The sequence below is a fragment of the Pipistrellus kuhlii genome, unplaced genomic scaffold (genome assembly GCF_014108245.1).
Source record: "Pipistrellus kuhlii isolate mPipKuh1 unplaced genomic scaffold, mPipKuh1.p scaffold_m20_p_9, whole genome shotgun sequence".
Lineage (NCBI taxonomy): Eukaryota > Metazoa > Chordata > Mammalia > Chiroptera > Vespertilionidae > Pipistrellus > Pipistrellus kuhlii.
The window spans coordinates 26,048,951-26,069,172 of NW_023425595.1; the positions used below are offsets into that span (position 1 = coordinate 26,048,951).

Here is a 20,222-nt window from a genome sequence, read left to right on the forward strand (position 1 = left end):
CTGGGCCCCCAAGGGGGAGCTGGGAGCAGGGGAACGGTTGAAAACACAAAGCTTCTGCTACTTCTGTGCTGTCAAGTCCCATGTCCCCGACCCAGGAGTTCATGTCTTCTGCTGGAAGGATCACATGTTCCCTTGCATGTAAACCCACAGACCCTGTCTTGGCAGGCTTCCTGGAAGAGGTGGCAATTAAGCCGTATCTTGAATGATGTCTAGGAATTCTCTATTGTGAGGAGGGAAAGTATTCCTTGCAGAAGACGTTTTTTTGTTCCAAGTCAAGGAAGCATGGGGAAATAAGAACACATTTGAGGAACACTGTAGTTTAGGATCCCAGAGGTGGGGGCAGCAGGTGAGGCTAGCAGGTGAGGCTGGGAGAGGCAGGGATTAGGTCAGGAAGGGCTTTGAGAACCCAGCCAAGGAGTTAGAAACACATGCTGAGTTAGGAACACATCCCGCACATCCGGAGTGTTTTAACGTGCCCTGTACCGCATGCACAGCACACCGAGGCCCTGCACAGCAGCCCCCAGAGGAGAGAGCCAGGAAGACGTGGTTTGGATGGCAGGTACATTGGTGGGATGGAGTTCTGCTTAATCCTGCTGAGTCCTTTATGCCATTCAAAAAGCCTGGCTTCGGGGCTTGGAACTTGGAACCTTTTTGTTAGAAATAGAACACGGTGTTTGTGTGGTGCCAGTAGGCAGCCAGAGGAGTGACAGTGATTGAACTTGAAATCACATTGGGCTGACGGCTGCACAAGTCCTGTCTGGTGTCTGAGGAGCCGGGGGCTGAGGAGCATTCTGTTGGGGTCTGTGGCTGTCCGCTGCTCTCAGAACTGGGGAATCCTTCCAGACCAGCCTGGCAGCACGCGCATGCGGCCTTGGCTGTGAGACACGTGGCCCTGCCCTTCCTTGATCTTGGGCATCATTCTGAAAAACTCACAAAGCTTGCAAGTCCATTTTGTTTTGTTTGTAAAACAATAGCAAGGACCACAGTATTCCCTCCTGTGGTCACTATGACTCAGAAAGCGACCAAGTTAACCACCCCCGCTCCAAGCTGCCTCGTCCTCATTTCCAGGGTAATTCCTGGATAACAGTTCAAACCAACCGTTCGCGGTGTGATCAAGTGCTCACAGTAATGACAATAATAGTAATGGATGAAGATAATCACTGCCATCCACGGGCCCTTGGTCGGTGCCGGGCACCGTGCTTGTTCCTGACCAGGTTTCCCTCCCATAACCTACAAGGCGGCCATGCTCTTAAGGGAACATTTTTAAAAGTTGTGATAAAATATTTATAACATAAAATTTACCACCCCAACCACTTTTAAGTATATAGTTCAGTAGTAAGTACAGTACAGTCCCATTGTTGTTAATCTCTTTTCATCTTGCAGAACTGAAATACTGAACTCATGAAACCGTAACTCTCTACTGCCTCCCTTCCCCACTCCTTGCCCCTGGCAGCCCCTCTCTACTTTCTGTCTCGATGAATATGGCTACTCTCGGTATCTCATGAGAATGGACTCTTACGGTATTTGTCTTTTGGTGCCTGGCTTATTTTACTTAGCACAAGGGCACAACCATGGTGTAGCATGTGTCAGATTCCCCTTCCTTTTTAAAGCTGAATGATATTTCATTATATAAAGCAGTGCTTTCTCAACACCGGTCCCAGGGGCTGCCTCTGCAGGTGGCAGTCACCGTCTCAGGGTGTCTTTAAGGTGTCATTGACAACACCAGTCAGAAGTTCTCATCTATACCCAGCCTCTAGCCAACATGCTAAAAACTGGCGGGGGTTAGTGTACACAGGCTGCACCTGGAAGATTCATCTCTGAGATCCAAAGATGTGATTTTATTTTAATTTTGGCCATTAAGATTCTATATCCCACTCCATCCCTCCCTTATAACCCCTGCCCCACCATGGTCTCCTAGAAGAATCCAAAGGCCTCCCACATTCCTGCAAGGCTCTGCAGACCCCTGAGGGCTCAGGTGGGGGTTTGTGGTAGTGGTAGTGGTGGTTTTTAAATTCCCGCCAGAGGTACAAAGGGCTTCCCGGGAGGAGGGCCAGAGGCCAGTGGAGGTTTTGGTCATTCGCACTCCTTTTCTGGGGTCAAAGTCACGGTCAGGGAAGGGGACTGGATCAGGATGAGGGTTTGGGATGCAGCAGGACATGTTTAGTGTTCTCACAGAATTTGCAGTCATGCTCCAGATCTGAGCTGGTCTCCTAAATCAGGCAGAAATGCCTATTTTGGTCCCATCCCAAAGTAGGTAAAATGATGGATAGGGATTGAGTCACCTAAATGTTTGCCCAGATCTCATTGCTCTGTCTAGACCTGCTGTCGGATTCATTTTTCCCCTCCACCTCCTGGGAGAGAGAGAATAAATGAGACGTCTGGGTATGTTTCAGGTAGCGCAGTGCAGTGAGATTTGGAGTCTCTGCTCCGTGGGCAGCTTCACTTACTGCTCTGAGCACTGGTTCCTGCGCTGTTTGTTCGGGGAGGATTTAGTGACTGTCCCAAGGCACTAAATGTTTTAGAAATAAGTGACGATGTATGAATGGTACCTGGCACTTAATAGGTGCCCAATAAATGTAAATTCTCCTTCCTGACCCTCATTTCCTGAACCTTTGAGGGCAGGAAGCAGTAATTTGTTGAGTGTGGATGTACATGTACACCGTGTTCTAGTAAAAAGCCTGCTCAGATTGGCCAGAGTCAGAGAGGCGGTCTATTAAAAAAAGAACTGGTATTGCCTCGGAAGTGGGGGGTAGTCTTATACAGTGAATATAGGCCTAAACCTGTTTTATCTGTAAAATTAGGGGGTCATCTTAAATGCCGGAAAATACGGTAATTACCTATTTTTTTGCTTCAAAATGACTTTTTTAAAAATTTTATGTATATATTTTTTTCTAGTACCAAGACTTAAGCAGTCAGACACAGTTTTATTATGCAACATGACCGATAAGATACAACATGACCAATTATATGACCTATATATTTATGGTTCAAGGCAGGCCATTCATACCAAATGCTGGCTGTTGCCATTTGGACAATCTAAGGGAAAAGTGCCCAGTGCCCCTGACTAAATAGTCAGTTATTGCATCTTTTAAAATTCTTGCAGCACACCCATTGAAAATAGCTGATCTACCTACCATTTGTTGGGCTGCATACCAGTTGCTTTTATGTGTTTTACAATATTTTCTAATCCTTATAATACTGAGAGGTAAATCCCTTATAGATGAGGACACTGGAATTTAGGGAAGTTGAAGCTATGATAGATGTTAAATAGAAGAACTGGAGTATGATCCCAGATATAAATGTTGGCCTTTTCAATAAAAAGATACATTTCTGAGAGACTAAGTCATTAAAGTTTATAGCCATAATCCTGGGTGGTTTTGAAGATGCTATCATGCACCTCCCACCACCCGGTTCTGTCCCTGTTATTTATAGCAAGTCATTAACCACCCCCAAAAAAAATCCACCCAGTGAAAAACCAAGAAACACAGGAGCCGTTCCCTCCCAGGGATGGCAGAGCCCCTGGGGGCCACCGGGAGAGGGTGTCAGAGGACGGTAGTTAGAAGCTGTGGAATCTCTCACCCACTTTTGCTGTCACTGGTGATCAGGATTGAGACCCGCTGCCACTCAAGAGGGACATTCTAAGCCACTGGGGAGGAGTGTTTTAAGTGGGTGGCTGTGCTCGTATCTGAAGAAGTTGGCCACCGACACCTTTCGGTGATGTGGTGTGGCAAATATAGCCACAGGGAAACGGCCCACATTTTCCATAGTCTCATAATCCAGGGCCTCCATGAAGCGGGGGCAGGTACAAAAGGCAGAGAGAGCCCACCACCTCAGGAGAGAAGGGGTCAGGATAGAGCACATTCTGGCTGGACAATGGGAGAGGGTCCAAGCCTCAGGCCAGTAGGTCCCCCAGGGGGTGGCTAGAGGTGGGAAGGGGCCAGCAGATTTATCAAGCCCCGAGGCACAGGATTTAGGCTCAATCCCACTGGCACAAGTTTCCCACCCAGCACCCTTTTGCTTTTTCTATGCTTCTGGAGTCCCATTTTCCCCCTTGACGTTCTATGGTACCTCTTTTCCCAGAGAGACACACACCCTGCAACAGAAAGGCCTGCCTAGGCAGAGCTGCGCCCCTCCCCCTGACAGTCTTGCTAAGATTTAGAGGGTGAGAGGAAGGAAAAAGAACCAATATTCATTGAGCACCTACTATGAGCCAGGTACGGTGTGATTATTTCATATTAGAGGCCCCATGCACGAGATTCAAGCACTCAGAGGTCCCTCAGCAGGGCCTGTACCCTCTCGCAGTCCGGAAGCCCTCGGAGGGGAGGGAGGGGGATGTCCAACTGATGGCTTAGGCATCTGCGGGCAGTTGAACATCCTTAGTGCTGCCGCTGTGCCTGTGGGAGCGCACTGACCACCAGGGGCAGCTTCTGTACTGAGCGTCTGCCCCCTGATGGTCAGTGTGCATCATAGCAACCAGTCCTTCTGCCTTTTGTTCAATTTTATTATCCTATATCATAAAGATGTAATATGCAAATGATCATTACACCATGAAGCATAACTACCAACCGCATAATGACCAGATCACGGATCAGCATAAGGGTGAGACAGCGAGCTTCAAGCGGACAGAGGAGAGATATAGGTGGGGACAGGGCAGCAAGCTATGAGGAGAGTCGGAGAGTGGGGGTGGAAGGGTTTTGGGGGAACGGAGAAAGCTACAGGAGGTCTGGGCAGCAGGCAGAGAGCTATTGGAGGGTGGCAGCGAGCTACTGGTGAGCTACTGGCGCATGGATCTGTACTCAGAGCTACTAGTATAGGATAAGCTCTTTTCCTCAACTCTTACCAAACCCACATCAACCAGGGGGTACTAGCCCCACTTTACATAAAATGAAGCACAGAGCGACTTTCCAAGCTCACACAGCTAGTCAGCGGTAGAGCTGGGATTTGGAAACAAGTCTGTCTGACTCCAAAGCCCAGACTCCCACTGGGTAACACAGCCTTACCCCGGGGTCAGGCAGGAACGTCACCAAAGGTCACTGCCTGTCTGGCAGGTGCCATGGTAAAGGGACACACATATCACCTTAGTCTTCCTGGCAACAGCACTGGTCGGGCCTGATCACCCCCATTTTACAGATGAGGAAACTGCAGCCCAATGTTATTAAATGGCTTAACCAGGCTGGGCCAGTAGGGAGAACTGAGGAGGGAAGCAACCTTGGGGAGCTCACTGTGGAGGGTGTGGGTCCTCTCTGTAGTCTGGGCTGGGCCTGGGCTTGGCGCGCTGGAGCAGACCGGGTGGTGTGTTTGTGTGTGTGTGTGTGGGGGGGGGATTCTTGGTGCTGGCACTTCAGCGGCAGCACCGGGGCCCTGGGGACGATGGGTGGCTCCAAGATGTCTGGGGTGTCTTGTGTGGCCACACCACCCTCCCTACAGCGCTGCTCGCAGCTGGAGCCTCCCATGCTTCCTGCCATCCCACCAAGGTGAAGCCAATAAGACGTGGCTGCTTGTGAGTGAAACGAGGCCAGAGCGTGTTTGCTCATGCCTGAAACATATGAAGGCTTTGTTCACGCTCATTAACATACATGGTTCAACTTCAAAGGCTGAACAATCCCACAAGCCCCCTTTTTATTTCTCCTGTGGTAGACCTCTGTGGGTAGTGCTGGGGGGAGAGAAGGGATTGTTGCCAAGGGCAGGAAGGGGGCCTGGACGGGGGGTGGGGAGGGAGGGAAATGGGGTTTTGGAAGTCCCTTCAAGGCGCAGGGCGAATGCCAGCAGGTCCTCCCGCCCAGCGGCCTGGCAGTGGGCTGCGAAATTGGCTTTTTCCTGCAAAGAGGAAAACAACTTGTGTTGGTTTAAACTTTCTTCTTTTCCTATTTTTTTTTTTTAAAGGGAATTGGAGGGATTCTTTGAGATGTATTTTTAAAAGAGGGTGATACATTGCAGGCACTAAAGCAGTGGTTCCTGACTTTGGATGGACCTTAACGCCGCCTTCTTAGCCTGGATAGAGCGATGGGGAAAGAAACGCACCCTTGTTTCCCCTGGCTTTTACGTTAAAGCAGCACTTCCTCCGATCCTCAGCACACGCAGCAGGCCACAGTGTTACCAGCAGTGCCTTTGTTCCCAAGAGCGATCACAGGGAGCTTCCCTTTCTCTTACCGTAGTTGCCAGTGTCTTTAAATAGCATTTATGCTCATCACTACTTGCAGGAGTCCTCAAACTTTTTAAAGTGGGGGCCAGATCACGGTCCCTCAGAGAGCTGGAAGGCCGGACTATATGAACTACTAATTCCCACTGTAACACCTCGGCTGCGCTCACTGCCCAAAAAACCTGGCGGGCCGGATCAGACTCCTCTGCCGGCCGCATGTGGCCCGAGGGCCATAGTTTGAAGACGCCTGATAGAGGTTAAGCTCGTTGTCAGACCTGCTAGTAGATCTTGCTATTCAGAGTGTGAGTAAAGAAGCCCATAAAACACTATATCTTGCCCTGGCCAGGTGGATCCATTGTTTGGAGCATCATCCTGTGCACCAAAAGGTTGTGGGTTCGATTCCCAGTCAGAGTTCATCTTTAGATTGTGGTTTGATCTCCGGTCAGGCCACAAGGCATCCGACCGATATTTCTCAATTGATGTCTCTCGCTCTCTCTGTCTCTCCCTCCCTCCCTCTCTCCCTCTCTCAAACCAATAAATATATCCTCAGGCAAGGATTGGGTGGGTGGGGGGGAACACTGTATCTCAAAATGTTTTGATAACTGTATTTCAGTATAATCCGTTTTCTCTGTAATCTTGTGTGTGTTTTTATTCATCTAAATGCATTACTTTGAGCAGTGGCCTATGGCCCCCAGGTAGCTGCCATAGGAGTCCATGACACAAGAAAAATTGAGACCCCTGATTTAAAAAAAAAAAAGGCGAGTGGCCAGTGCCCACACTGGGACCTCTTGGTCACTCAGGTTTAGACACGGCCTCTCGGGCAGAAGGGAATAATCTGTTGCTTTCCCTGTAGTGCAACCTCATCCTTGTAGATGGGACTAGAACCCCAGTTCCCAGGTCATGCCAAACTCCTTCCCCAATGACTAAGGAAGGGTCCTGAATATACCCATCTAGCTCAGCAGGAGCTGTTGGTAACTACTGACCATCAAACATCCTTTGGTCCCCCTCCAGCCCATTCAGGTGGTTTGAGTCCTAAGGATGATGAAGACCCAATTGCAGGAAACAGAAGTCTGGACACATTCTGGTGACCAGCAATGCCGGGATCAGGGTCCATTTCAGAGGCAGGGGTGCGCATGTGGGACGCCCATGTGGCCCAGGTGAGAAGCCTGTGGCCTCCTGCTGCTCCTGAGGTGGCTGAGTTTGTGGATGGGCGGTCAGAAGGGGTGAAATAGAGAAGCCCTTTGGACCAGCGACAAAAAGTTTGTGAGAAACAAGAGCCAAAGCCTGCCTTCCCATAGACACTCCTGTCATGACTTCCTGGAGTTGTCTCCTAGGAGACCTGCCATAGTGACACCCCACATTCCTCTCCCTTTGGAGACCTACCCTCTCCCCCAGGAGGGCTGGTCACAAGTCCAATATCTCCTCCCAGGTCCTGATGCATTGGAGTCAAGGGGGGCTTGTGGCTCCTCAGACACAGCACAGCCAGGAGGGTCCGCTCTCACCCCCAGATGTTACTTCTGATGCCCACCATTCACTGCCTAGGACATTTGTTTTAAAAGTGAATGCATAGCCGAAGCCGGTTTAGCTCAGTGGATGGAGCATCGGACTGGGAACTGAAAGGTCCCAGGTTCGATTCTGGTCAAGGGCATGTACCTTGGTTGCGGGCACATCCCCAGTAGGGGGCGTGCAAGAGGCAGCTGATCTATGATTCTCTCTCTTCGATGTTTCTAACTCTCTATCCCTCTCTTCCTCTCTGTAAAAAAATCAATAAAATGTATTTTAAATAAATAAAAGTGAATGCATAAAGACCCTCCCATGGGGTCAAGGCTGGGGTTAGGGACTCAGACACCAATCAGAACCACAGTGACACCTCCAGCAGCGAGGACTGAGACTGGACACCAGTCACTTGACTTCATAGGAATGCTAGCCTTGCCAGACCCTTGAACAGTGAGGTGGAGTTGTCTGGCCAAGGAAATGGCATCACACCTGCTTGGCCTGAAGAGCAGCCAGAAAGCCAAAGAGATAGGAGAGTGGGCAAAGCCAGAGAGGGTCACGAGATGGAAGAATTCATGAGATCAGCCACTGAGCTTATATGGCGACTAAGCAGAGGGATGTAGGCTTCCTTGCTCGACAACTGCCCGAGATTGCTGAGAGAAGCATGCCCCCAACCTGAATCATGGCTTTCCCAGTGGGTCCTGACAAGTCTTAGAAGCACCTGTTGGTCCTTTGAGCTTAAAAGTGTTCTAATTTTCACCCACCTTTCACCGAGGAGGATACTGAGGGCTGGCGGTGAGGGCACCATGGAGACAGGCGCCTGTTGCCCAGTGGGGAGAGTCACGGAGGGCTTCATTGAGGAGGAGACAGTTGTGCTGCTCCTTAAAGATGAATCCGAGGGCGTTCTAGAAGCAGGGACCAGGATTGGGTCTTGGGGTGGGTCAGGAAATCAGACTTGGAAGCAGGTTGGAGACTGGCTCTGAGGGCTCTGTGTGCCCCGCCAGGGTGGGTGCCTGGAGGATGCTGAGTGAGTGAGAATTAAGCCTGGGGCGGTGGATGCTGTGAGAGCAGTTCCTGGGTTCCGGGTACAGGCAGAGCAGATGGAACCGCAGGCCCTCTCCCAGGCCACCTGAGGACACACCTGGTTTCTCCCTCCCGCCACCTGGTCACATGGCTTTGTTATGCCAGGGCCACAGACGCAGTCTGTCCATGCTCCAGGCCTGGAGGGCAGCCTCCTCCTCCCATTAGGTGTGGATCAGATTAGCCTAACCTCAGCATCCTCCAAGGCCCTGGGCAGGAGCAGCTTGCAGAACAATTAAGGTGAGGGGTGTGAGTCAGCAGGCTGGTGTTGGAGGAAAACAGTTTGGGCTGCGGCAGGGAGCCTGTTGGAGAGGGAAAGAGAGAGGCTGGTGTCCTGAGCCTGGCCTCTGCACCATGCTGTGAGGTGCTGCAGGACATTGTTGGTGCTTTCAAGCCCCAAGTTCCTGTCGGGTTCTGGATGGCTGGAACAGCAGCTGTCTCTGAGTATGCGGCACTGACTGGGTGCTCGGTGAACCAAAAACTCTCTGCCTTTGGAGTGGGGCATGGGAGCCATGCAGACCCAAAGCCCTGGAAACATTGGTGGGGGAGAGAGCAGGGAGACGCCTCCCTCCACTGCGCTGACTCAGGAGGGGCCACAGCACTCATTTGGTGAGAAAGGACTTGGGCACATGAGCAGCTTCCTTTGGAATTAAATGTGGTGTAAGGTTGCCAACGGCAACGTCATTGAGACTAGAAGAGAGTGTGGGGAAGTGTGCTTGTGGGCTGGCGGCAGACAGGGTTCCTGAGGAGGGAGCAGGCCCTGTTCCGGAGCCCCTCTCTCCCCTCCATCCCTGGAGGACGTGTCCTCCTCGCTCAGGGCTGTGGGCCTGGGGAGGAAGGCCTGGCTGGAGCAGCCCCAGGAGACACGAGCTTGTGCAGACACCGGACTTCAGGATGAGAATAGCTGGCACCAGCTCCTGGCTCCTGCCTGGGTTTTTCCATAGGCAGGCTCCGTCCGCATCGCAGGTCAAGCCAGAGCCTGTGAGGAGGCTCAGGGCCCCTGCCTGCCCTGAGCTGGTGGAAAGGTTCCAGTGCAGCCTCCAGGAGGGACCAGGCACCCTGCTGTGAGCAAGGCACACGTGTGTTCCATAGGTTCCTGCATTGGCCTGCTTTTAAGGTCAAAAAGGACTCAGAGGACCTGAGAACCCCACTTGATTGGTAGATAAAGGGGAGACTTCCTGCTCTTAGCCCTTTAGGCACCTTGGTCCAGGGCTCAGCCTTGGGGACCTTGTCTACCCCTCCCTCCCTTCCCCCCCCCCCCCCACACACAGAGGCAGAACTAAGAGCCCCTTCTCCTGCCATCTCCAGAGGCCTCCTGTCTACACAGCCCCTCCCGCCCTCTGCCTGGGCCCCCAGCCGCCAGCTCCCAGGGTTGCCCTTTTCTCCATAGAGTAGGGGTGTCGAACTCAATCAGAGAAGGGGCCAAAATCTAAAATCCAGCCTAAATCTCGGGCCGAATGGTTTACTGAACAGTCATAAACTGTCATTGTGATGGAAACGCAGCGGAGTGCAGTGATGACAGCGCGGTGCGGGCCACATTGCAAGGCCTGGCGGGACGGATTTGGCCCGCGGGCCTTGTGTTTGACACATGTGCCCTTTTCTCCATAGAGCATTGGTTGGGTTTGGCAAGTTCTGCCTCTGCCAATTCTTACCCAAGACCTTGGTAAGTGATTACATGTCACTGCCTTGCTTTCCTTTTCTATAATATGGGGCTTCTCTTGCCCAACTTAGTTAATCTCTTCCCATTGAATTTCCTCTGAAATTCGTCCATCTGCTGCATGCTGTAATGTCTCTGGATCAATTCATTTTGTTCATTACATTCTATATATAAGTGAGATCATGTGATACTTGTCTTTCTCTGACTGGCTTGTTTCAGTTAGCATAATGCTCTCCAGGTCCCTCCATGCTGTCTCAATGGGTAAGAGATCCTTCTTTTTTGCAGCGGCATAGTATTCCATGGTATAAATGTAACACGGCTTTTTTATCCACTCATCTCTTGATGGGCACTTGGACTGTTTCCAGATCTTAGCTGTTGTAAATTGTGCCGCTATGAACATAGGGGTGCATATATCCTTTCTGATTGGTGTTTCAGGTTTATTAGGATATATTCCTGGAAGTGGGATCACTGGGTCAAATGGCAGTTCCATTTTAATTTTTTGAGGAAACTCCACACTATTTTCATAATGGCTACACCAGTCTGCATTCATACCAATAGTGTACTAGGGTTCCTTTTCTCCACATCTTCACCAGCACTTGTCATTTGTTGATGGCAGCCATTCTGACAGGTACGAGGTGATACCTCATTGTCTCTTTAGTTTGCATCTCTCTGATTAGTGATGTTGAGCCTTTTTTCCTATGTCTTGGCCATTTGGATGTCTTTGGAGAAGTGTTTATCCAGGCCTTTTGCCCATTTTTTTTTATGGGGTTGTGTTCCTTTTGTTGAGTTATATGGGAACTTGATATATTTTGGAAATTAACCCCTTTAATCAGATGTGTCATTGCCAAATATGTTCCCCCATACAGGGGGCTCCCTTTTCATTTGACGCTGGTTTCTTTCGCTGTGCACAGCTTTGTATCTTCATGTGGTCCCATTTGTATTTGGAGGCAACAGGGAGCGAGCCTAGGCTTGGGGGTCTGATGGACTTGGGTTTAAATCGTTGTTTCTTAAACTCCATCAGTGACCTTGGGCTCTGAGCCTCAATGTCCTTATCTGCAAAATGGAGCTTGATCATTGGTTCATCTATTCGTCCAGTCATTCCTTCTGTATTCTTTGAGTGGATGGCGACTGTGTGCAAAGCACAGGCTGGGGGAGTGGCTGACCTCACAGTGAGGATCCGAGAGCTGACGACCTCCGAGCAGGTCAGACACACAGCAGGTGCTCTCTGAACTCTGCACAGCTCCGAGGCAGTCCCATGGCCTCTGCTTCCCGTGCCTCCCCTCCTCCCCCTCAAGCTTTGGGCTCGAGAGGAGGCTATGGACAGCCCGGCCCTGGAGAGGTCCACCCCGTGGCTCCTCCTTCGGGCCTCATGAGCACAAGAATGTCTGGGATTCCTGAGGGGTGTGGCAGAGTGCCGTGGCCAGTGTGAGAAGGGAAGTGTCACAGCCCACGGGTCTTGGAGAGGCTGGGCCCCACCTGGCTCACACCTACACGCGAGGACAGCCTCTCGGGATCCGGCGCTGCTTGCTTCCCTCTGAATTCCTGCCTCCTTGGAGCTGCTCTCCTCCGATCAACTCCGAGTGATAAAATCAAAGACACAGAGCAGCTCCTTTGCCATTTTCCACTATTTCATGAGCGTGTCCAAGCACCAGAGCCATTTCCAGTCCCAGCATTCTGCCAAATCGGCTGCCAGCCCCACCTCCCTCGGCATCTGAACAGCATGCCTGCGGCTCCAGCCAGAGCATTCTAAATATAGCTCTCTCCCCGGACAACAAAGATGGGTCCTCCGAATGGCTTCAGCCCCGTGGCCAGCCTCAGACGTCAAGCTCCCCCCCCCCCCCCCCCGCCCCCGCCAAGGACAGGAGGGAGGAGCGGGACAGACAGGAAGCGACTGGAGAACAAGGATCGGAGAGAAACTGCTGGAGCCAGCTCATAAGTGACGTTGAGACCCAGACGTCCAGGGCCCTGGCCTTGGCCCCGAGTTCCTGTCTGCTGTCTCTGGGGATGTGTGAGGCCCAGGGCACTGTCTCAGGCCAGTCCTGTCCCCTGAGGAGACTGGTTAGTGCTGCAGGGGTAGGAAAATGAGCTTCCCGGGAGGAGCGGGGAAAGAACCTGTCTTGCCGAAACCGGTTTGGCTCAGTGGATAGAGCATCGGTCTGTGGACTGCAAGGTCCTAGGTTTGATTCCGGTCAAGGGCATGTACCTTGGTTGTAGGCACATCTGCAGTAGGGGGTGTGCATGAGGCAGCTGATCAATGTTTCTCTCTCATCGATGTTTCTAATTCTCTATCCCTCTTCCTTCCTCTCTGTAAAATATCAATAAAATATGTTTTTTTTTTTAAAAAAAGAACCTGTCTTTAGGGTCAGACCCACTGTCTTGGACTCCCACCACCACTAAGCTGGCGACTCTGGGCAGGCCCTACCCCTTCAACCTCAGCATCTCCATCTGTGATGTGTGGATAGCGAGACCCATGCTGAGAGGAATTCTGGAGAACTTGTGCCATGGCAGGCCCTGGCCCCCTGGTGCCAGGACTCTCTGCAGGCCATGGGCTGCTGTCGTAGGCTCTGAAGGGCAGGGGCCCACCATGGCACCTCCCCCTCCAGCTCCAGGGCACGCAGGTGACCCTACCTTCTGCCCTGGCAAGTGCCTTCAATTTCATCTCGGTCTAGTCCTAGTGCTCTGAGAGGTACCCCGAGCCCAGAACCTGCACGGCCTCCTATTTCAGGGCTCACCTTCTCTGACACCCTGTGTCCAGCTGGGTGCTGAGGCTCCTTTAAGACATCGGCACACTTGTGAGTGTAACCCTTGAACACAGTTAGGAAAACCTGGGATTACTGAAAAGAATAAAATCCTGGATTTCTCAGCTCTGCTTGTGGGGTTGGAGTTTAGGAGGGAAAACCCAAGCCAAGTCCTCCCCTCCCACCCTTTCAGTTCTATTTCAAGAGGGAGGACCTCACCTGTTTCCAGATCTCTGACACCAGAAAAGATGGACCCTGCCCCCTACTAGTAAGGGGTCCTCAGGGGACACCCCAAACTAACAGCCTTACTGTATGGAAAGCCTGGTCTTCATACGACGAGAGGCCACTTGGCCCCAGGCACCTTACTCCTGTGAGCACACAGGCTGCTGTCTCCAGACACACTCTGCATACAGATAAGTCAGGACGGGATGTGGAACTCCCAAGTGAGGGCGGGTCGGAGCTGGGGGGTTGCTGGTGGAAACACTAGCTCGTTGTTTGGACCTGTCTTTTTTGCAGGGGGCTCCCGGGGAGAATCGGGCATTGGATTGCGTAAGAGATGCACAGCTGCTGTTGCTATGGCCACCATTCATAGAGCACTAAGGCCACACAGCTATTCAGTGACAAAACTAGAATTCAAAACTTGTGCCCTCCTGACCTCTAGGGTTCATGCTTTGGAGTCCCAAGGTTTGGGAATGATCACAATTCTTAAAGAGCTCTGGTAGGGGATGCTGGGAACGTGCATCCACAGCGAACTGGCCGCAGCCTGTTAGAACAAAGGCTCTGAACTCTCTCAAGGGGAGGTCACGCTGGGCTCACCTACCTGGCCTTGTAGGCAGTAAAGGAAACCAATAGCTTTAGTGTTTTCAATTTTTCAAAAGTCTTTGGCAAAGTTCCATGCCAAAAAAATTTCCATAGCTAGACCAAAAAAAAATTAATTGCTTCACCATGGCTTTGCAGGGAGTGCTTTGTCATGCACAGGAGCCAGCTCAGGGGAGGAAACGGATCCCTAAGGATGAATGTGCGCTTCTCTTGATGGAGAGTCTTAAGCAGCAGGGTCTCACGGGGATTGGTGCGGGAAGGCTTAGCTCTTATCTTTTTTAATTAGAGATTCGGAAGAGGAAGCAGGTAGTGAGAAGTCTATGTCGACAGGAGGCTTGGGAAATGAGAAGCCTAATGAATGGAAAGTGTGTGTTTTTTGCTCTGGCCCCCCAGTCGTTGCTAATGATCAGCATTCTGTTAGCCTGTTCGCCACAACAATGTACAAGGGGTTTTACCCTTTCAACACGTCTCTGCCCCTCTGTGCCAGGCGCTGTGCTGGGCTCAGGCACGTATCACATATGTTGTTATTCTACTCCACAAAATGGGATTTCACGGTTCCCCCACTTGCTTTTACTCACTGATGCAAACATCACAATGCAAAGAGCTCCCTCCTTTTTCGTGTGTGTCTGGTGCCATTTTCCCATGAAATGACCACACAGCAGTTCAACCAGCCCCCTCTTGTTGGGCATTTTCACTACATCTGGACTAGAAATACTCTCACGGTGTAGCCTTAAGCATCCCTGGACTCAGGTGTTTGTACATGTGGACAGTGTCCGAGGGTGGTCACCTGGAAGAGAATGACTGGGTCTCAGGAGACAAGCATTTAGATGTGTGGCAGGTGTTGATGAGTTGCCTGCAAAAACACACCCAGCTGAAGTTTAATGGCCCCCAAAGAGTCTGGCTCGGCCCATTTCCTCAAATCCCAGCCAGTGCCGGCTATCACAACGGTTTCCTATTGCTCCTGCACCGCTTACCCTAGGCCAGTGGTCGGCAAACTCATTAGTCCACAGAGCCAAATGTCAACAGTACAACGAAATATTTATATCTCCTTTGAAAGCCACATTTTTTAAACGTAAACTTCTTCTAAGCCACTTCTTTTTTTTTTTTTTTAATTTATTTTATTGATTTTGTACAGAGAGGAAGAGAGAGGGGTAGAGAGCTAGAAACATCGATGAGAGAGAGTCATCGATCAGCTACCTCTTACACACCCCTACTGGGGATATGCCCGCAACCAAGGTACATGCTCTTGACCGGAATCTAACCCGAGACCTTTCAGTCCCCAAGCCGACGACGCTCTATCCATTGAGCCAAACCGGTTTCGGCTAAGCCACTTCTTCAAAATAGATTCGCCTAGGCCGTGGTATTTTGTGGAAGAGCCACACTCAAGGGGCCAAAGAGCCGCATGTGGCTCGCGAGCCGCAGTTTGCCAACCACGGCCCTACGTTCACAACAGGAATTTGTTATCTTACGGTTCTGTAGGTCAGAGGTCCGGCAGGAGTCCCGCTGGCCTGAGCTCCGTGTCGGCAGGGGAGTCTGTTCCCTGGCCTGTGTTCTTGTCCTTCTACGCCAGCGGCGTCAGGTGGCTGGTGGAGTGCTCCCCCTTCCGTGGCATCACCCGGCCTGTTCCGCCCCTTTCCTGTCTTCACGGCCCCTTAGCTTACACTGGGCTCACCTGGGCAATCCAGGCGCCTCTCCTTATCATCAGGTCCGCTGATTAGCAACCTCCATCCCGCCTGTGACTTCAGTGCCCCCTGCCATGTGACGTGTCAGGTCCCAGGGAGTGGGGCGTGGGCCTCTGGGGAGGGTAGTCTTCCTCCCCCACAGAGAGCGTCAGCCTTTCCCCCTGTTCTCATTGTGGGTGGAAGCTCTTGGCGGTTGCCTTTCCTGATTGCTGGTGAGGTCAAACACCCTCCGTGTGGAGAGGCAAAGCGGCTTGGTTTTGTTCCTGGGAGTCGTCTGTTAGACCCTCTGTCTCCTTTTCTATCGGGTTGCCTTTTTAAAAAATGGAATTATATATTTTTTGATTCTCATATTGGCCCCGATGCGTCAGCTGTGGCTGGGGTCAGAGATGATGCTGATGCCTGTGCCCTTCCCCCACCCTTAGCTATGCTCCTTGGGAAGAAAGGTCAGGATGCTTCTGCTGAACTGGCCGGTTCAAGTCTGTCTAGGGAGCATGGTGGCTGAGACAAGGCTCGTCTGGAGGTTTACTTAGAGCCCAGCGGGCTTCTCAGGCATCTGGACTCCGGGGTCAGACAGACAGAGTGCCCAGCCCCAGCTCAGCTTCCCACATCGGCAGCTCTTCCACCTCCCCCGTCCCGCCCCCACCCTCATCCCCACTCTCACCCCCACCCCAGCCTGTTTTCTCATGGGAAAACAGTGATGGTGGCACGCTGACATGCTGGGGTTGCTGGCACGGGAACGGGGATGAGTCAGACACTGGGGAGACGCAGAGAACAGCGAAGTTTGGTCCTTTTGCAGAGGCAGGCAACGTCCTCTCCTCAGACATTTGAAAAAAAACTTGCAGTAAAGATTGAAATTGCTTTTCAATTATGCTGGGTGTCAACCCCTGACTCTTCTGGAATTCCTGGGGGGCCCAGGGCCCGGTGTCGGCGGTGAGTCGTACACCGCCTCCGAGGTGACTCGTACACCGCTTCCCCGTCGTCATGCTTTGGAGGGGCCGCGAGACTGCTAGTCCACTGGCTGGGCAAGCCTTGGGAGGTGAGCCGGACAGGACCCGCTCCCCGAGGTGTGCCAGACTGAGGCTCAGAACCAGGGCTGCTGTTGCAGAAGCTGAGCCTATAGCCACCTAGACCTAATCCCTGTCCCCCCTCAGGCCTGCAGTTGGGTACACCAGCCACTAAGCCACCCGGAGGGCCTCCCCGCTGACCCCGCAGCCTCCCCACAGGCGCCCGGAAAGCCCGTTGGCAGTCTCCTTGTCCACACCCAGAGCACTGCTGCCTTGTGCACCGGGCAGAGCGGGGCTGGGCTGGACCCCGGGGGCACCTGCTGTCAGCACGGAGCCTGCCCTGCTCAGAGTGGGTGGCAGGTCCCGCCCGCCCCTAAGAACCTGCAGAAGGTCTGCTGGGGCCCAGAATCCCTGCCTCAGGCGGGTCTTCCTCATCCACAGTCTCTGACGGCTGCATCTGGAGCCTGAGCCCTTCCCCCCAGGGCTGGCGGTGGAGAGTCCCCTGCTCTGACCTAACTGTACGGTCCCGGGCCCGTTGGCCTCTCTGACCTCCCGGTTCAGTGCAGAGTGTGGGAACAGCAATCCCCCCTGCTGCCCCCTGGGCGAGCCCCGCCTGTGCTGGCCGGGGTGACGGTCCCCCGTGGTGGTGGCTCTTGTCCTGGTCTCCCCACGCCTGCCCTTTCCTCTGCGGCTGCCAGGGCCCCGGCCTGCGCCGACATAGCCCAGTGTCCGTGACTGGCAGGACCACGGTGACCCTCCCGTGACCTCTCTCTCTGGAACTCGGTGCTGGACAGAGTCCCTTCCTTTCTTCTCTCCTCCATTTCTCGAGCCAAGTGGGGCTGGCAGCCATAAGGAAGCGTCTGGGTGGATGGGGCAGGGGTCGGGGTGGAGGGTGGGGTGGGAAACACAAGCCGTGCCCTCGCCCCCTTTGGAAGCTGGCAGCTACCCTGGTGAGCCCCAGACCCAGGACCCTGATGTGGGCTCGCCGTGGCCACCCTTTTCCTTCTCAGTCAGCAAAGGCCCCGATGAACTCCAGCTCCTCCCGGGCCTGCAACTCATTAGCTCTTTTTATTAAATCCATCTGCTCAGAGCAGAAGCAGGGCCCCGGTCTCCAAGCTCCCCACCCTGGGTGTGAGCGGAGGCTGCACACAGAGAGGATTGTTGGACTGGGTGTGGCGTCCCAGAGGGCTGGAGCCTTCCGAGCTGTGCGGGTGAGGGCCCGCCAGCCTGAGGGGCCTGGAGCCTGTCTCTGCCCTGAGCCTGCAGAGCTGGGGGTGGGGGGTGAGTGGGGCTTTCTCTTCCTGGTGAGGTGGGCTTGCCGGCTGCCTTTCCTGATGAAGCTGTCCCCCTCTCCCCCCACACAGGAGTGCATCATTGACGAGGACTGCGGGTCCCGCAGGTACTGCCAGTTTGCCAGCTTCCAGTACACCTGCCAGCCGTGCCAGGACCACCAGGCAGTGAGTGTCCAGAGGCCTCCGGGCTGCAGCACCAGGGCGTGGGGGCCCAGAAAAGCCCTGGGGAGAAGCTCCCCGCCCCGCGTTCTCCTCTGGAGCTCCACCAGGTCCCCACCGGGAGGAGCCCCTCCGCAGCGCCCCGTGGGCTGACTCCTGGAGTGACCAGGAGGCCACCTGCCGACCCGCCACCTCCGGAACGGCAGGCAGCCCTCTGTTTTCCAGCTGCCATGGTGGGAGCGGGTTCCCTCGGCCTGTCCCGCTGGGTGCCGTCACTGGGCACAGCTGTGGGGACCAGCTCTGCTCTCCAAGTGCATTTCCCACATGGGATCCAGGCCCACAGCACCCACGTGCCTGACCACCCACCTGGCCCTCCCGGGCTTGGGCCTTAATCTAATCAGCTTCTAAGGCTCCTGGTGCTGCCTCATCTGTGGCCCTAAGCCACCTCCTTCCTGACCCAGGGACCTAACGACCGAATGAGCAGGAGGCAGGGCACAACCGCAAAGACATGTACACCCTTTAAAGGCAAAACCCCAAGCTGTGAGGGAGCACTCGGGTTCATGCCTCCCCTAGGGCTGTTTCCCAGTGTGCTGGCCCCTCACCTCTGCTCCCGTTACTTCCACAAACCCCTCCTCCCCGACCGAGGGCCTCAGTTTCCTCCTCTGTACAGTGGGCCATGTGGTAGTGTCCTAAGGCTTTCCCGCTGGGGGTTGGGGGTACAGGCGGGGCTCGCCGGGTCTGTGAGCCGGGCTGTTGTGCTTCCCACCTCCTGCAGGTCTGCACCCGGGACAGTGAGTGCTGTGGAGACCAGCTGTGTGCCTGGGGTCACTGCACCGAAACAGCCACCAAAGGCAGCAACGGGACCATCTGCGACAACCAGAGGGACTGCCAGCCCGGGCTGTGCTGTGCCTTCCAGAGAGGTGGGTGGCTCCCTTCTGTTTGCAGGCTGAGCCCTGTCCCCAGCCCCAGCGTCCCACCCCACCTCACTCACTCCCCAGCCTGAGGTAGCGCTGGCTCCAGGCCCGTTTCCTGTGAACCGAATGGCCCCTCTTCCACGGCCTCCATGCACTGCCCTCCCCGGTGAGCAGAGCTCAGGCACTCTCTCTCCTGCAAGTGTTTCTGAAAGCCTCGCCCTGGGCCATCCTCCCCATCCCCCGGTGCACCTGGTACCTGCTGCTCCTGCAGGTTTCCTCAGGAACAGCTTTCTGGATAATTCTCCTCTGGGAGTGGCAGCCACTCCAGTTCTGTTGCTTTAATTAGACTCCCCGGTCCATCTCCAAGCCTTGGCCAGCGCCAGCTGATCCATCCTCCTTTTCTCTCCACCACTCGGCCCGTTTGGGAGGCTCACGGCCCCAGCCTGAGCCCACCCCCAGGCTTTTATTGGTGCTGATCCCCGGTCTCGAACACCTGTCTCCCACTGTCAATTTCTCCTGACCTTTGGCCTCAAAACCCAGCACAAGCCCACCTCTTCCAGGCAGTCTTCCTTGACTGCTCCAGCTCATTCTCTCTTGAGCCCCTTCTGCCATTCTCATTGCTTCTCACTCCACTTCTTCAAGCCTAACCTCCGCCTGGAGGCTGAGGCTGGCACGTGGGAGGTTGCTTTCCGTTTCTCCCTCCCCTGGTGCCTGCCGTGGTGCTGGGGCGCAGGGGTGACTGTTGGCTGGTTCCAGGCCTGCTGTTCCCCGTGTGCACACCCCTGCCCGTGGAGGGTGAGCTCTGCCACGACCCTGCCAGCCGGCTCCTGGACCTCATCACCTGGGAGCTGGAGCCTGACGGAGCTTTGGACCGCTGCCCGTGTGCCAGTGGCCTCCTCTGCCAGCCTCACAGGTGAGGCCCCATCTGTCCTTGTCAGGGGCCAAGGGGGGATGAGGTGCCACCCCCTGGGGACTCGGGAGCCAGGGAAACGTGGGCTCCGTTGAGGATCGGTTTGATGGGAAGTGTCCTTGATCTTCCTGGTGGAGGGGCTCAGTCGTGGTCAGACCTGTAGGACTGGGGCTGAGAAGAAGGTGTGTGTGGGGGTGGGGTGGGGGGGGTACAGCGTTGGGGCACCTCTAGGTGGTGGTTGAAGCCTCGGGAGTGAGTGGTCTGGGAAGCGGGTGTGGAGGGAGGAGCGCTGAGGGCTGAGGGGAGCCCGGGCCCATTAGACAAAGGACCAGCT

General features: G+C 53.9%; 1 protein-coding gene across 3 annotated transcripts in view; it reads left to right on the forward strand.

Annotated features, from left to right (window-relative positions):
- Positions 1-20,222, forward strand: part of DKK3 (dickkopf WNT signaling pathway inhibitor 3) — a 37,999-nt gene that overhangs the window by 15,582 nt on the left and 2,195 nt on the right. For all 3 annotated transcript variants that reach the window (XM_036428040.2, XM_045577527.1, XM_045577526.1), the window contains exons 5-7: positions 17,978-18,070; positions 18,840-18,984; positions 19,735-19,891. In XM_036428040.2, coding sequence (XP_036283933.1) covers positions 17,978-18,070; positions 18,840-18,984; positions 19,735-19,891 — 395 coding nt within the window. The remainder of the gene's footprint in view (positions 1-17,977; positions 18,071-18,839; positions 18,985-19,734; positions 19,892-20,222) is intronic.